Raw genomic sequence first — 15,557 nt, 5'->3', positions numbered from 1 at the left:
CAGCACTTTTATAAGGCAACAAATGCACCGTAGTGAAGCTTTACAACTGCTTCCTGGGCCCTTCGATTGCGTATAACAGGCCACGGCTATCGGCGCTAACGAATGGCATTGCTATACAGTAAAACTTGTTAAACCGTACCCGCGGACTTAAACAGTAGTTTCATTTTAAAAGTAGTAAAGTCAAATCCCCGACTCAGTGGCCACTGAACATAATGTGTTTGGTATCCACATAAAATGTACCAGCTTATTGCGTACGTATCGGTTAGCCCATAGTGTTTCCACTTCGCGTCACGTAGACACGGCGGTGCGTCGTTTCCATTGGAAGCCCGGCAGAACAACTAGCCTCAGAGATCGGAACAATAGCCTCCAAGCGCCCTGTGTGTTTGTGCCAGAGAGCGTTATGGTATCGTGCAAACAAGGACTCGCGTTATGCCGAAGCTCAGATAAAAAAGACACCGGGTGCTCAGCGTAGAAGAAAAATTAGACATCATTCGTGGTATCGAACGTGACATGAAGTCGGTGCTGGCATGCGACAGGCATGCACTCCTCAACGCCGGCCCAAAGCAGGGATCGCACACACAGTGGCCAAATGCTGCTGCAATCCGCAGAACGGCACTGTGTCGGCCAGCTCCGCTTCTGCCAGTACACGGTTCATCCAGGTCGACGGCCGGAATGATAACGCGGCATGTGCAAAAGCAAGTGTGGTGATGGAGACGATTAGCCACTGGATAGCACACTGATTATGTTGGAATTTAACTGTGTTTCAACAGCCGTCAATCTAAGCGGTACGTGTGTTCTTGGGATCGATCCCTGATGGGCCACCCGTACGAACATATTAGTGGCAAGCATTCTGCGACGGCTTGCGGCCCGTTACCGCATCGATCATCGACGAATTTTCATCACGGCCATGCTGCCTAGGTCGTTAAGCCTAGTCGGTGCTGCTTTGTCAGTTGTAGGCAACTTAGGTTACGGTATGGTGCCAAATCAACACAGATCTATTGGCAGTAGCTATGAGAGACTCGGAAAGTGAGCAAACTGTCTCACAAACGAAATCGAGTGCACGGGATGGCAACAATTAAGTTGCTCTTGGCTGCCGTCCTTGTTACACAACGTACAGTGGCTTTTCATACCCAACGCCATTCGTAGATGCACATTAGTCTCTTTTCGCTTTGAGCAACCTGTCACAACCCTAGTTTTGGATTTACATGGCACGTGCAAGAGTGCCATGTGACTAGTGCAATGACAACCTGGCTGCATACATTTCTGTGGATGACCGATGGAAGAGAGAGAGAGAAGGGGGGAAAGGGCTAGTGCCGCACGGAATTTGCTCAACCCTCCTGATTTCAGTCTTTTACAGGTGGCACATCACACCAAAGCTGACAATGAACAGGCGCCTGCTCTTTATCGTCGACCCCGACTGCAGTCAGCCCACAGAGCACCAATCATGGTAACGTACGGAGTGGTGATGAGTCACGTGATACGCTGTTCACGCTTTTGTCTTTTGCGTAGAATCGCCTTGTGGTAACCCACGAGCCCTAAAGATGGGAAAGCCCTTCTGTATTTTGGAGAAAAACCGGAAAGCGAAACTTTCAATGCAATTATTATAAGATTTCCGTAAAAAACAGGTCCACTATGGTGCAATCTCAATATAGTAAACATCAGGGGACTGTGGAAATATCTTCGTTATTCTGAAAAGTCGTAGTGAAATCTCCAAGACAAACCATTCCGTCCGCCAATGCATCAATTTATCAATTGCCACTGCATGAGTTATCCACAAAAACATTGCTGTTCCCCCACTGTTGCTATGTTCTACAGTTTCTACCACCACACACCACCAAAGCACCGTACAGTAAAAGTGGTGTGCTCAAGGAGACACTCAGTCAGCTGAGAAAACCACCAGCAAAGAGGAAGCTCCATGTCACCTCCAAAGCGAACTGTTTCTTTTTGTTTGTTTGTTATTCACATTCCTTGCCGTGGACACCGTAACTGTCTCATTCCAGGAGGACACCTGAACTATTTTGCTGGTACGATCATAGAAAGAAGTGTCAAAGATGAAAGAAAGAAGAGCCGTGTGCAGAAAGAAACGCGAAAGAAGGAAGAGATGTGCCTCCGTTGGTACGCGACACTTGTCTGGGCAGAGCATAAGCTCGCGAAACCCGATGTGTTGTCCCCTCTGCAGCAGAGAAAAGAAAAAGTCCTTTTGTGTGTTTTTCTCCTCCAGCACAGTCTGAGGTCCACTTTCTGCATGCTGTCTGCTAGCCTACTGTTCTGGCTGCTGTGAAGGATTAGCGGAAATCTAAGAATCCCCGGATTTCGGAATGTTCATTCGAAGTACTGAGGCATTGTTAGCATGACACAGAAAATGAACGACAGTTACTCTGGAAAGTTCGGTATTCTCATGTTCGTAGTACTGAAATATCTTTACATTGAAACTATAACCAGTCAGCAGGGAATTTCTGAAAAGTTCGTTAATATGGTGTCTGCAGTAACAAGGCTTCACTGTACTAAATTGCGAGCCTCAATGGTGTTCAGTACAGCATAACATCACTAACTCTTTAGCTTCAGGGGGAAAAAAGCATTCAATTCTATTCAACAGACATCCTACCGATAAAAATATAGTCAAACCTCTATATATCGAACACGGATATATTGAATTATTGCGTATATCGAACACTTTCTACATAGCACCTGGAAAATTGCATGCATTTAAAATTTCTTATTTCGAACGGGGTTGGACGTAAAATGGATATATTGCAGTCCGTCACCCCAGACCACGTGCACTCTGTTGACAGGCAGTGAGCTTTCCCGCAACACCCTCGAAGATCGTGATGGTGCGATGGGCGTTCTCGACTGCTATGCACTATAGCTGCACACATTGATTATGCCAAGGGCGCTAATGAACATAGTGGCGTACGTCCGCAGCGGCTTGGCTAGTTTAACAACGTCAACGATGCATTGCATTTGTTGCAGTGACTCCTCCTCGGTGCCGCACTCTGCGCCTGCCGCACTTCACGAGGACTGGCAGTTTGCATGCAAAAAGACGTGCGACAGAGATGCCTTGGCAGAGTCACTTAATACTCTGTTATTGACAGTGTTTCAAAATGCTTCGGTTGACGGACGTGGAGATCGCAGCAGGAGCAACAGCCAAATGAAGACAGTGCTGAGGTTGATCCCGCAAGCACTGATGTTGCCCCACTCCCGAATTCAACTGAGGCTGTAGCCGCTTTGGCCCTTCTACGCCGCTACTGCAGCACAATAGAGGGCAGCGGCCTATCGCTTGTGGATCGTTTAGACTAAGTTGAGGAATCCATGTTTAAGCACGGGGCTGCCAATAAGAAGCAGGCTGCACTGCTGCAGTACTTCCACCCAAATAAACACTTTGTGTGAAGCTTCAAGTGAGTATTTACTGCGCCACGATTGGGGATTGTTGATCAGAGCGCACATTCGGTTGCACCACGTGCGCTCCGAACAACGATCCCCGACTGTGTCCTTGGTTCATTGATTGATTTGCAAAAGTTTCTGATGCCTTTTTTACGTGATTTCATATATAAAATTCTGGCTATATCAAACTATTTCGCGATCACCGCGCTGTTCGACATATTGAGGTTTGACCGTACTTTCTAGACCTTCATATACTAGATATCAGCAATAATCAGAGCTGGCCTAGTACTCCGGAGTTCCCCTTAGTAAGAGCAGGCTGTTTACGGCATATCTTGTATGTACGTAAGTTACTGACAGCTTGCTACATTCTTGTCAGGCAATGCTAGAATACTTCCAAACATGTGCAGTGTCGATGATCTCTCGCCAAAATTCGTGAGCATTAACCTTTGTGATAATTTTTCTGACATTCAATTCGATATTCAGCTTTTTTTTATTCCTTGATTCAATTCCACATTCGGTATTTGCACACCCTTACATAAATGTCTGTAAGATATTTATTCCATGTCACATATTTCTTGCAAAGTATTACGAATGCTACACGCATCACTGGACGAGAAGAGGTTAACATGAATTCGAGAGATATTTAGTGAGGCCCGCGCTAATTTTTATTCTGCACACATTGTCTTACGGAATGCACGACTGTAGCTTACTCTTTGCTGGGAGGTTTGTGCCACGGTAGTGCTGCTCATCAACATGTTTGGCCGTTCTGGCTACTGGGCAACTTCCCATTATGCATTTTTGTTTTTGCAGCAACTGCGAAGTCTGGACCGTACTGTGCAGTCTCTGTTAGAGTGTTAATTCCGGCTGCCTATGCAAACCCAACTCAGTGATGGCTACGAAGGGTGCCGCTTAATGCGTCTGCTGCAAGCAACATATCAGCTGCCGGGAATGCCTAAATTCTTTTTTTTTCATTGTAGTGGCCTCTGCTGTAGAGGCGTTCACAATACACGTGAAAGATAGGAATTTGGCCAGTACATACAAAAACCTTTGTTAAAAAGGTAATCTTGTTGTAGAGGGGTTCATCGCAGAGGCATTCAACTGTATAATAATGCGGATGGACTCCGCCTGTGAAATTAGATTCGACAACCATGCCCGCCGTTATTGTTGTGATTTGAATGTTGTTTTGCTTTTCTGGCCACAAAGCTCACCCAATGAAGAGTTCGAGATGATTTTACCCACCCTGTTGGTAAGCAATTGTGGGTCCTCACCGTCACTACAATGCGACAGTATAATTGTGCAACACTGCTTTAGGTCATCACAGAAAAAAATAAGAACAGATCTTGCCTGGTCGCGGAAAATGTTCCGCAGCACATCCATGCACATGGCCACCACCTCGTCATCCTTCTTGTTTGCAATCAGGTCAATGGCATCACCGCTCACGTAGGTCATCAGGACATATGATGGGTTCTGCACGTGGGCATTTGGGATAAAAAATTGGAGCTACACGATGATTTTTCACGAAAGCACAGATGAGTCTTCGCTTAAAGGGTTCCCCTAGCATTGCCATAAACATTCTAATTCAAGCAGGGCTGAACCTTGTCCCAACAAACTGGGTTCCAGCTACATATGCTACAACAAAACAAAACAACACTCCTCTTTATCTGTGGACATAGGTAAACTATTTTTCTAGAAAAAGAAAAAGATGGCAGACAGCATGCTCAACTGTGCTACTTTTCATTGTTTTATGTTCACTAGTGCATGAATGACGTTGCAAGACATAAGAAAACTAATTTAATATGCTCAAATTCATGAAATGTGATTATTTCATTTCTGAACAGAACAACTGCTTGATTCGTTATTCGAAGGTTTCAATATTTGGACATGCCTACATTACTGCACATTTCCAGTGCTTTGAAATGTCTCAGCAAAGATTAGGGAAGCTGGTTAGCAGGAGAGTTCCAATGCGTATTATATTTTCGCCTTGTCTCCTCTAAAAGCTGCTACAGACGTTCAAGCTTGCAAAGCCGCATGAGAAATGCCGTGAGGCTCACACCAATGCATGCAATTCACAACAGAAAAGGAAAAAGTACCAGACTTGTGCATCACTTACGCAAGCTGCTGTAAATAAGAGATTTGTACATGCAAGTCAGAAGGTGTCGACGTAAGAGAGGGTGAAGCACAATGTTGCTTGTTTTTTAGCCATAGTAATTGCGTGCATTTAAAAATACTAGAGCAATGCATACGGTAGTTTTTTAAGTGCTGCGATTGGCTACATCTGCCTTGCATTGAAAAGGCTTGAACTGAAATGAGCAGAAACTGCAAAATAAACAAATGCCAAGATTGTGATTTTACATAATGCTGTCATAAACCCACCTTACAGTGCTGTACGTTGGGCATGTTGGTACTCCAACTTGGATAAAATTTTTAGCGCCAGAGGACCAGAACAGAAGGGATACGTCAACAACACAATGCGCCGACTTCAACAATTTATTCCAAGAAGAAAACACCTTTGTACACCTTGCACGGTAATGCCTCGCCTGATCACTACGTCAAACTGAGCGTTTTAAAGAGGCCGTTTCTTTATCTAGCAGGTCGATAGATGGGGTGCTTACACAGCTTTGAGCACTCTGATTGACAGCCTGGGGCTCAATAATTTTGCGCACATCCTTATCTCTGTGCCTGGCCAGAACCACACGACCGCCAAACAAAGGAGCAGCGCAGTCGCATTCGTGATGGTGACCTGGCAGGTGACCATTATGGTAATTCTTCACATTTAAGCTACGCTCTCTTAAGCAATCATTAAAAAACCGTCCTGTCCGTCCTACGTACTTCTTACCAAAGGACAGTGGCAACTCGTACACCACTGCCTCTTCCCAATCCACAAAAAGATTTCGATGTCTTTTGAAACACCCAAGTGGTGATTTTCGGCACGGGTCTGTCAACCGATGCACGCTGTTGAGTTTTTATGGAGCTGAAAGAGCAAATCTTGTGCTCGCACAACTAGCAATCTAAAGACAGTGTGCCATTCTGTGTACGTAGGGTACAGCCGCTACCTTTCGTTTATTTCCTGCCGTCTGCTCATTTGCTGTCTCCAGAGTGCTATTTTCTACACATCTTTTCAGCAAACCCCCTGCTACAGAAACCTGCAAGCACTTCGGGAACCCTGTTGTAAACAACTGTTCAGACTGATTCTTCCGGCTCGTGCAAATCCTGTGATGGCACAACTTTTTAAATCTATGCCTAATAAATCTGTGTCTCGGAAATGTACCACCGTTTTGTTGTCGTCCGTCTCCCTTCTGTCCTCATGCGCTGGTGCTAAAAAATGTTATCCACCTTGCAGCAATAAATTAATTTGGAACAGTTGAGTAAACAAATTAGAGAAGGGAAATAATGAAGCTGGAAGCCCTAGGCATGACACAAACACTCAATAAGAAGAGAGGGTGAATACTAGATGAAAGCAAAGTAGCTGCTACATTTCGCTGCAGCTACTTAAGGCTATGCTATCTCAAAAGCTTTACAATTTGTTCACTGCTTCCTCTTATGACATAAAAGCCATCTCTCAAACGAATCAAATCACTATTTTTGCTCCCAGATGTAGGAAATAAATAAGCTGGGTAGGGGCCCTTAGTATTCTGAGTTCAATACAGTAGACCCTCGGTCATAGACTTCGAAGAAAAAAAAAAAAGAAAAAAGAAAGAATGCAAAAAATGTACTAACCAGCAACACGTACGATCCGAAGCCACTAAAAAATTTGCAGCCTCAACTGTAGGTGACATCTATGTAATGCGAAGCGTTGCGCAAGTCGCTGCAGCAGGATGCCAAGCCCACATTTGCACTCCTCGAATTCGGCCTTGCAGGAAGTTTTGACGTGCCTACTCAGTGCAAATAAGTTGTTGCGACATGAAAGCGTGCATGGAGCTATGGGGTGGGGGTCTGAGCAACCTAAGATACACAATGTCGTTTTCCTATTTTCATTTTTGTGTTCTCAATCGTGAATGTTGATGCCAGGAAATCGTGCATAATGGGATTGTATCAACGAGGTTCTACTGCGTATAGAATTCATAACAATTTTTGTGAAGGGGGAAAAAAAAAAGTGAGAATTTTTAATGGCTTCAAATTGTGCAGATTAGGCATTTTCAAGAACTGCACCAACGTGATGCTGAACAATACCTTGGAACAAACACACACACACTCCTTCATACCTGTTACACAGAGAGAGAGAGATAGAGAGAGAGAGAGTGAGAAGAAATAAAGGAACTGGCATACATGGTAGGCTTACCAAATTTATGTCTGCTGCAGGATGAATGTCTCCCAGTGATCCAGGCAAGCAAGCAAACTACCACCGAATTTCACAAGAGAGCTGCTTACCAAGTTGGACTGGTTAGACTTACGAATTGAACAAACCTTGAAGGCATAAATCCAAACAACACACACAATGCCGAGCCAAAAGCTCGGCATTGTGTTCAAGTTCAAGGGCACTTTATAAATTAATGGGCTTTCGAGGCCTAGCGAGTGGACACATTAACAGGTGTTTCAGAAACCACGATGAACCCTGAACACAATGCGTCACGATAAAAGATGCCCCGACCTTCTTGGGCTGTGTCCGGGGGCTGAGGTCAAAGAAGACGCTGAAGAGACCGCGCTGCTCGGGCGACGATGGCACATGGCCGAAGAAGTCTGCGGACGTCACTTGAGCGGACCAGAAGGGCCGAGAGAACTTGAGGGCCACCTGCAAAGGGAGAGCAGGAAACGTGGCAGCAAAGCAGGGCACTAGCATCCTAGGCACCTAACATCGAAAACGACTGTCCCACGAAAGCTCACACACATCACTCGGTCATTCTGCAGACCTTCACAGGCACCACGTGCAGACTCCACTGCAAGTTGACTGCCGCTACTCAACGGCTCTTCCGTAGAGCCTCGTACAGCTAAGTGGACAACATGGTTGAGGCCCGCAAGTGCTGGCTTTTGCATCGAGGGAAAGAGGGAAAGTGAGACAGCTGGCATGTGCTCTCCTCTACTCACTGGTGAAACGCATTTGCCGGAAATAGGTCCCAGCTTGAATTCCTCTGGGTGAAGAGGGATGCGGCACATGTAAACCTGTCAACATTACCATGATGTGCTAAGACATGCTACTGTCACATCCACGTAAACATGGCTAGTGCATCTATTGCTAAGAGCAATCTATCGAGAACATGGCAACAATCTGAAAAACAATGCAAAAGTGCTTTTGTGAGCGTAACATTGTTTGGTAATAATAATAATAATAATAATAATAATAATAATAATAATGAAAGAAAAAAGAAGCAAGCAAGCAAGCATACAGAACAAGGTGCCACTATTTTGTATACTCCGGGGCTAAACAATCTTACGTTCAAAGTGTTTATTCTGACCAGACGAGCACGTTCTATGCGACTCATGACTACGTGAAAAGCCCTCGGAGCAGAAGTGGCTTGCCTCACCTTTTCGATGACGCCTGCGCCTAAATCCTTGAGTGCGGCCATTTTGCCCTTGGGTAGAGGCGGCAAGAACTGGATCTCCTGCTGCTGCAGGATGGCCAATGGCACCGTCACCAGAGCAAAGTCCGCCGAGAACTTTCCCTCCTCTTCCTCTTCCTTCTCCTCCTTGCCGTTGTGGGAGGTGGATCGCTCCGTAAAGACCCGCACGCCCCCTTCCTCAGAACCGTACTCTATCGTCGTCACCTGCATTCAGAGAGACGGGGGTGTTCTCCCACTCCTGATGGCACAACAAGCAGTTTACAGCTTAAAGTGCCCCTCACCGGGCCCTGTGATGACTGATGATTTCTACTGGCATTCATAGGACACTTCCGGTTTTACTACAACTAAGCAGGTTTTACTACAGCTATTGCACTCGAGCATTTTGCCTACGTCTGCTCCTGAAAAATTTGAAGCCCCGCCTAGGCAGCATTTTACTCCTGAGAATTCTTCAAATTGGTTCATTATTAAAGGAGATAACAGACATTGAAATGTGTTACCATGCTGCCAGGAGGCAAGCTTCACTGCCAACATAGACAATACCCCTCCCCTTTGCTTTGAGTAGTGCCTGCAAATGCCCTTCCTTCCTTGCCTCCTCTGATACTGCAGGCTAGAAACTGTGCAAAGTTTATGTCACGAGCCCCGCCTCTTTTTTTTTCCGTCATCAATTCTTTTTTTTTTTTTTCCTTTTGCTTCTGGTGACTTTTTCGCCCATGCTGCATTGGATGAGTTACCGAAGTCATGTGCTGCAACTGGTGACCTTGCAGGCAATGAGCCTTAAAAGAGGCATTTATGTGCGTAATCTTGGTTCTCCAGCAGGAAGCATAGCTCTCTCAAGAGAAAGGGTGCACAGGTTTTATACAGTGGAATCTCATTCATATGTTCCGGGAAAAAGAAAGAAGAAAACTCCTGAGAGAAACGTACTAACAGGGAAGACATACATTCCGAAGTGACTAATATATCTGGTGGACTCAACTATAGTTCCCGATCTGGGTGGACTTGAGGGGCTGAAATAGAGATTGTTCTTGCCGTTTGCACAAAATTATGTTCGCATGCCTCAATTTCACCCTGAATGAGCAGTTCCTTCGGGTGTACATTTTGGCAGGAGGTTTTGACGTGCCCACTTGACAAGAATCGTTCCGTCGACGCATGTTGAGCTCGTGGCACCCGGACGATCCGAGACGCGCGCTGCCTTTTTAAGACAGTGATGGGAAAGCAAAATGAAATCAAACTGGTGGGCAACGCCAGAATACGATGCTACCGCTGCCAGAACAGAGAACGATGGCGTGTTTGGGTTGTTGTCTATTAAAAGTGTGCAGTATGCTTCTTATACCATGCAGGCTGTGAAACAGGTAAGGATGCTTATTGCAATGGGTTGGTGCTGATAGCTCTGAACGGCGACATGTGATGGTCTACTTGGAGCTTTACTGGTACTGGAATAGGAAACCGAGTGGACGGCGGCATTTTCACATTACGCAGGCAGGCAACTGTTGCGGGGAGGCTGCTGTTGCAGGAACCTGCTACTCTCAAACGCACGTGCTTCGCGCCTTTTCTTGTTTACATGGGCTCTAGCGGCCGGAAAACATATCATACGAGCACAGTTTTGAGATATACTCGACGTTTGTGCCGAAAGATCGTGTTTTCCAGAAACGTGTTAACCTGTAAAAAAGAAGCATAATTGTATTGGGTCATTTTTTTATGTTATCGATTGCAAACGCTGGCACCGGGGAAACAAAACAGGATCATGTCAACAAGATTCTACTGTACTCTTTCACGGTCTTCCTTCCGATTCATGCACAGTGCAGGTCCATTTGCTAACTCCTAAACCTGGCGAGGGGCCTTCAGGAGTGCAACAGCTGCAAAAGGATTTGGAGCAATTTTTTTGTAGCAGAAAAATCTTAGTTTTGGAGCAGAAAAATAAAAATTTGAAAGCAGGTTACGTGGAAAGAAAAACTCCTTTGGAGCACCAAAATTTGAATTTGAAGCAGTTTAACAGAAGAAACTATACAGAAATCATCCACGATGACTGTCAATGTAAGGGAACAGCCCGAACAAACGAGCGAGCGACCGTCAGAGTTCGCAACTCGGTTGCCCGAGCATGTGCCTTCCCTCCCGCAAGTCCGAACAACGTCGTGCTACCGACCTACGATGAAAACGGCCGGAAAAGCCAAAGAAAGCTATTCACTTTAAAAGCCGCGTTGCAACCAGAAAGCTGCTTTGCAAAAGCAACTCTCTGGGCATCTGACACTAAGCACGCCTGCACTACTAGTACACTCTAGCCGCACCTTTCCATTGCTGTGTCTCCGTGACTGGACTAGATTGCAACGTATGACACACGAATGATGATAATGCCAAAACTTCAGGGTACCAACAGGGCTTTCATCTTCTGATAAATCTAGTGCGACTGCGAACTTTTGCAGCTAGCTGGGGCATTTTGGTCCAGCTGTTGCACCCCTGGACCTTTGAAGGGACACATTGGGTTAAGCTATAGCAGCAGATAACACTTCTGGAAGACCAAAAGGGCAAGGCTCATCATCAGCAGAGGCTATGCTAGACAAATGAGAAAAGGCAACAAAAAGGAAGTGTGCCTGCGCAAACCCGAGACGATAGCATGACCTATTCCGGCCACATGCCGTATTTGCTTGATTATAATATCACACTTCTTCTTCCAGAAAACTTTACTATAAAATGACATGTACTTAGAATTGAGTAAGAAACCATGACAGCAATAGTAACAGACTATCAAAGCAGGCTTTCGTTGATTTGCCTCCAGTTAATTTGATTACACGTATTGACGTTGGGCTCGGAAGACTGGTGTGCAGAGAGCAGCTCAAGCTGCAGTTCGCCGTCGATGCCGGGTGGACAGTTTAGTTCGGTTTCATGAAAACGACACGAAGAGAGTTTGCTGCGAAGACCCTCTAGTGCGTGTTCGTACGGAAATCGTACGTCACAGGATCGTCTCAGTGAGGTCCTACCGTACGAATTTTTTTTCCCCAATAAAATATCAGCTGCAAATCGGCACGCCGTCCTTTGCGCGCCGTTTCCGGTCTTCTACAAATGCGCCCGGCACTCGATTCTCCTGCCGCGGGAGAAAGTAAGTAGTCGGGAGCGTCCAGACCTTGTGCCCGTAACGGATGTCGAGGCCTTCGGCCAGGGCCTGCAGGAGACGGCCGAAGCCATCCGGGACGAGTGCGTGCTGACCGCTGAACTGGGGGAAACGCTCGTTCTGGTCCCACTGCAGGGCCGACACCTCGCGCAGTGGCGCCCCGCACGCATACTCCAGGTTGCCAATGTGGAACTGGAGCACGTTGTTCTCTTCCTGCACACCAGACACATACCGAGAGGAACCTAAGAGAGGCGATTTAGTACGGCTGCAGATAAAGCGGGCTCTTAGTTTACTTGCAGCCACCATTTCGAACAACTGAACAGGCAGCAACCATCGACTGACAATTTCATTTGCAGGGTCCCAAAACACATCGCACTGATACGTCGTGAAAGAACAAAGCAGATTAAGAAAAATGGCACAAAGCGCAATTTGAGGGCGAAATGGCATGAAGCTATTTGCCGTGTATTGTAACATACTTAGTCAAAATTAAATTAATTGAATTCTGGAGGTTTGCGTGTCAAAACCACGATTTGATTATGAGGAGAAGAGCGTAGTGGGGGACTGCAGGTTAATGCTGACCATCCGGGGTTCTTTGACACGTACCCAATGCATGGCACATGAGTGTTTTTGCATTCCGCCCTCACCGGAATGTGGCCCCTGCGGCCGGAAGTGGACCCACAAGCTTGAGCTCAGCAGCGCAAAACTGGTCATCAAGGAAATGGGCAATACACGTGAAATAGCATGGAGCATCAACAACACATTTCGCAATGGGATGAAAGTTACCTACATCACATGTTGTATTAAGGGGGTTACTGCACCATAAACACAAGGACAACCGAAGTAGAAATGGACACGACGTGCGCTCTAGTGCAACGTTTCTTTTGCATCAGGCTCTGTTTTTTCCGTGCATGTCCTGTCCACTTATACTTCGGTTGTCCGTGTGTTTATGGTGCAGTAACCCCCTTATTACAAGATGAAATTCCATCAAGTATCCCAACTTGCCGCTCTACTACATCACATGTTACGGGGGGAAGTGGGTATTCTGACCTTCGTTAGTACCCCCTTTACCAAATTTAATGAAACTGCACAGACTTGCTCAGTTTTTTATGCTGATTCCAAATATTAAATTGTTTTTAAAATATGCCAACTAGTTCTAAAGCTAACTAAAGTTAATTATCATTGTTTCTGGGAACAATGAAGCAAAAACTACTCAGCAAAATCTTGCTTTAAGCACACACCTGGATACTAGGAACCATAAGCTTCACAATGGTAGAAACAGTTTTTTGGTACAACAATGATTAACAATTATACAGCACATCAAAGCTTTCTGTTCAAAATAGGTTCAAAGTGGCTGTTTAATGTACGGACAATAAAAAAGTATTGAAACTGAGATACAAAAACTTGGTCCTACCAATGTGTGCATTATTCATGTAGTTCAATACTGCAACAAGAATTACAATTCTAGGTGCCCCGATTACTGTGAAAGCACTCCCGGAAGGATGCAAATATTCAAAAATTCATGTTTTGAGAAAACGCAAAAAACGGACAAGCTCATCTTTATTCAAATATAACAAAAAGTATTCATATCCACATATTTAAATGGTCAGTAGCCACCCAGAATGTAATCTGTCTGCCTATAGCTACCCAAATGGTGTTCTTTGAAGGCTTGTCGAAGATTTCTGCAGATGTGTGCTTGCGGGCTGATGCTGCTGCTCGCCGGTTATCTTTCTCGGCCATTCTCATGCTGCTCGGTAGCCACGGGTTCAAATGAAGCTCCTGGAGTATGGCAAATGAAGCTCTCTCGTTCCCCAAATTAAATTTCATCACTGCCTCAGCCACAGCAGCTTCAGCAGCAAAAAGCGAGGCATGCTGCTCCTTAGGTGCCAATGCCCAAATCATGGAATGCAAGCATTCATTATTGTTTTGCGTCATGCTGCGCTGGCACCTTTGAAGCAATTTTTCTTCTGTGAGGTGCTCATACACTGGTAGAAGGGCTTGACAAACATGCACAGGCAAATTATATAGATGCCTTGGGATGGGCTCATTTTTTACTTGCGCAGTATTCTGACGGCACCAAGAGTCTGGACCAGATGGGCAAGGACTGTGGTTTGAAACCTTGTCGTTGGACGTGATGTGGTGGTATGTGTTGCCATCACAGCCTTCTGCATAGCCTTCATGTCCCCTTTTTTGAATATTAATGCCCATCCATAGTAGGCACTGAGTTTGGTGATCGAGTCAAATTTTCCTTTGCCACCAAGTGTTTCAGAAGCAGAGCACTTGTGTTTGGCAAGGAGAGTGCGCAAAGCAGCCCCATCCTTTTTTGGACGTGATTCACGCAATCTTCCTTCTCGACTGGCACAAAACCATACACTTTGGCTTGTCTGAAAGCAAGAAATGCATGACTGTCACCATCTGAGAGGACTGTACTGTACCTCTGTTTGTGCAGCTGAAGTGACCTCTGGAACAGTATAAGTGCTGCTTCACCTTCCATCTCCCCTGCTTTTCTTTCTGTATATTTTTTTGCACATATGGCTTGCCTTCCAATCTTGGTAGTCCAGGTCACCAGGTTTTGGGCTGCGCACACACCCAGCACAGAAGCTGCTCAGGACAACATAGTTGAGCACAAGTCCGGAGAACAGTTTGACGACTGTGCCGACTCCGGTGTGTGACGAATGGCCACGCATCATCCACGAGCCATCGTAGGATACCGCTATGCTCCCAAAGTTCGCAAGTTTCAAGTCATTATACAATGACTTCACTGATAGCACACATGTGCCCATCAGCTTTTGGGCAGCCGCCGCCAGCGCCAGCTTCTGCTTGACATAGCCTTGCCACATTTTGTTATGAAGGCCACGGTACGAGATATTCATTGCAGCAAAGACGATGTTCATCGCTGTTTGTCGATTTCCAGAGCTAACCATCGCACGAGTGGCGAGAATGTTCACTACGAAGGGGTTGACGGCTTGCTGTTTTTTGTGCGCGGCGAGCTCCATTCAGAAACAACGTCACCGCAGTTTTCACAAATGGCGAGAAGCTTGACGGCAAGGCCATATTCTCGCTCCTCTGAGTCAAAAGTCACAGAGCCGCCCCAGAGAGACTGCACTTTAGATGCGACACCAAAGTGCTTATCGCTTCCACATTGATAATATAAATGCGTGACTCCATCTCCGCCGGCTCATCCACATCGTCGCTGACGCTCGTATACATGTCCGATTCCCGCTTCGTTGCCGAAGTTCCCGCCAGTTGTTGGAGGTTTTCCTCTGCTTGCTTCTGCTGTTGGAGCAATTCCGCTGGCTCCACCATCTTCGTGTCATGCCGCACGCTGCTCCTGCGATCACTATCGGCCAGCGACATCGTTAGGCCTAGCTCGCTCTCACCAGGTCTGTTACATCCTACGTCATAGTCATCGCTTGAAACCGCCGGTGGGTGGTTGTTGCTGTGTTTTTCGGCAGGGTCGGAGCACTTTTCGAAGTTGTAGCAAGCTTGCTTTCTTTTCTTGCCAAACTTGTTTCGAGTGGCAAACTTCCTGTCACTACACGCTACGCTAGCGGCTTTCAAAATGGCATCGCGGTTCACTC

The 15,557-nt window shown here is 46.1% G+C and overlaps 1 protein-coding gene across 3 annotated transcripts in view; it reads right to left on the bottom strand.

Moving 5' to 3' along the window:
• The window catches only part of LOC126530690 (lysine-specific histone demethylase 2-like), a 71,568-nt gene that overhangs the window by 17,137 nt on the left and 38,874 nt on the right, over positions 1-15,557 (bottom strand). For all 3 annotated transcript variants that reach the window (XR_011893963.1, XM_072287973.1, XM_050177959.3), the window contains exons 13-16: positions 11,992-12,192; positions 8,841-9,080; positions 7,970-8,110; positions 4,726-4,848 (exon numbers count right to left, since the gene is read on the bottom strand). Coding sequence is in view for 2 of the 3 variants with exons in the window: in XM_072287973.1 (XP_072144074.1) it covers positions 4,726-4,848; positions 7,970-8,110; positions 8,841-9,080; positions 11,992-12,192 (705 nt within the window). In the remaining variant the exon portion in view is untranslated. The remainder of the gene's footprint in view (positions 1-4,725; positions 4,849-7,969; positions 8,111-8,840; positions 9,081-11,991; positions 12,193-15,557) is intronic.

Source organism: Dermacentor andersoni, chromosome 4, assembly GCF_023375885.2.
Source record: "Dermacentor andersoni chromosome 4, qqDerAnde1_hic_scaffold, whole genome shotgun sequence".
In the NCBI taxonomy this organism is placed as follows: domain Eukaryota; kingdom Metazoa; phylum Arthropoda; class Arachnida; order Ixodida; family Ixodidae; genus Dermacentor; species Dermacentor andersoni.
This window is presented reverse-complemented; position numbering and strand designations above follow the sequence as displayed.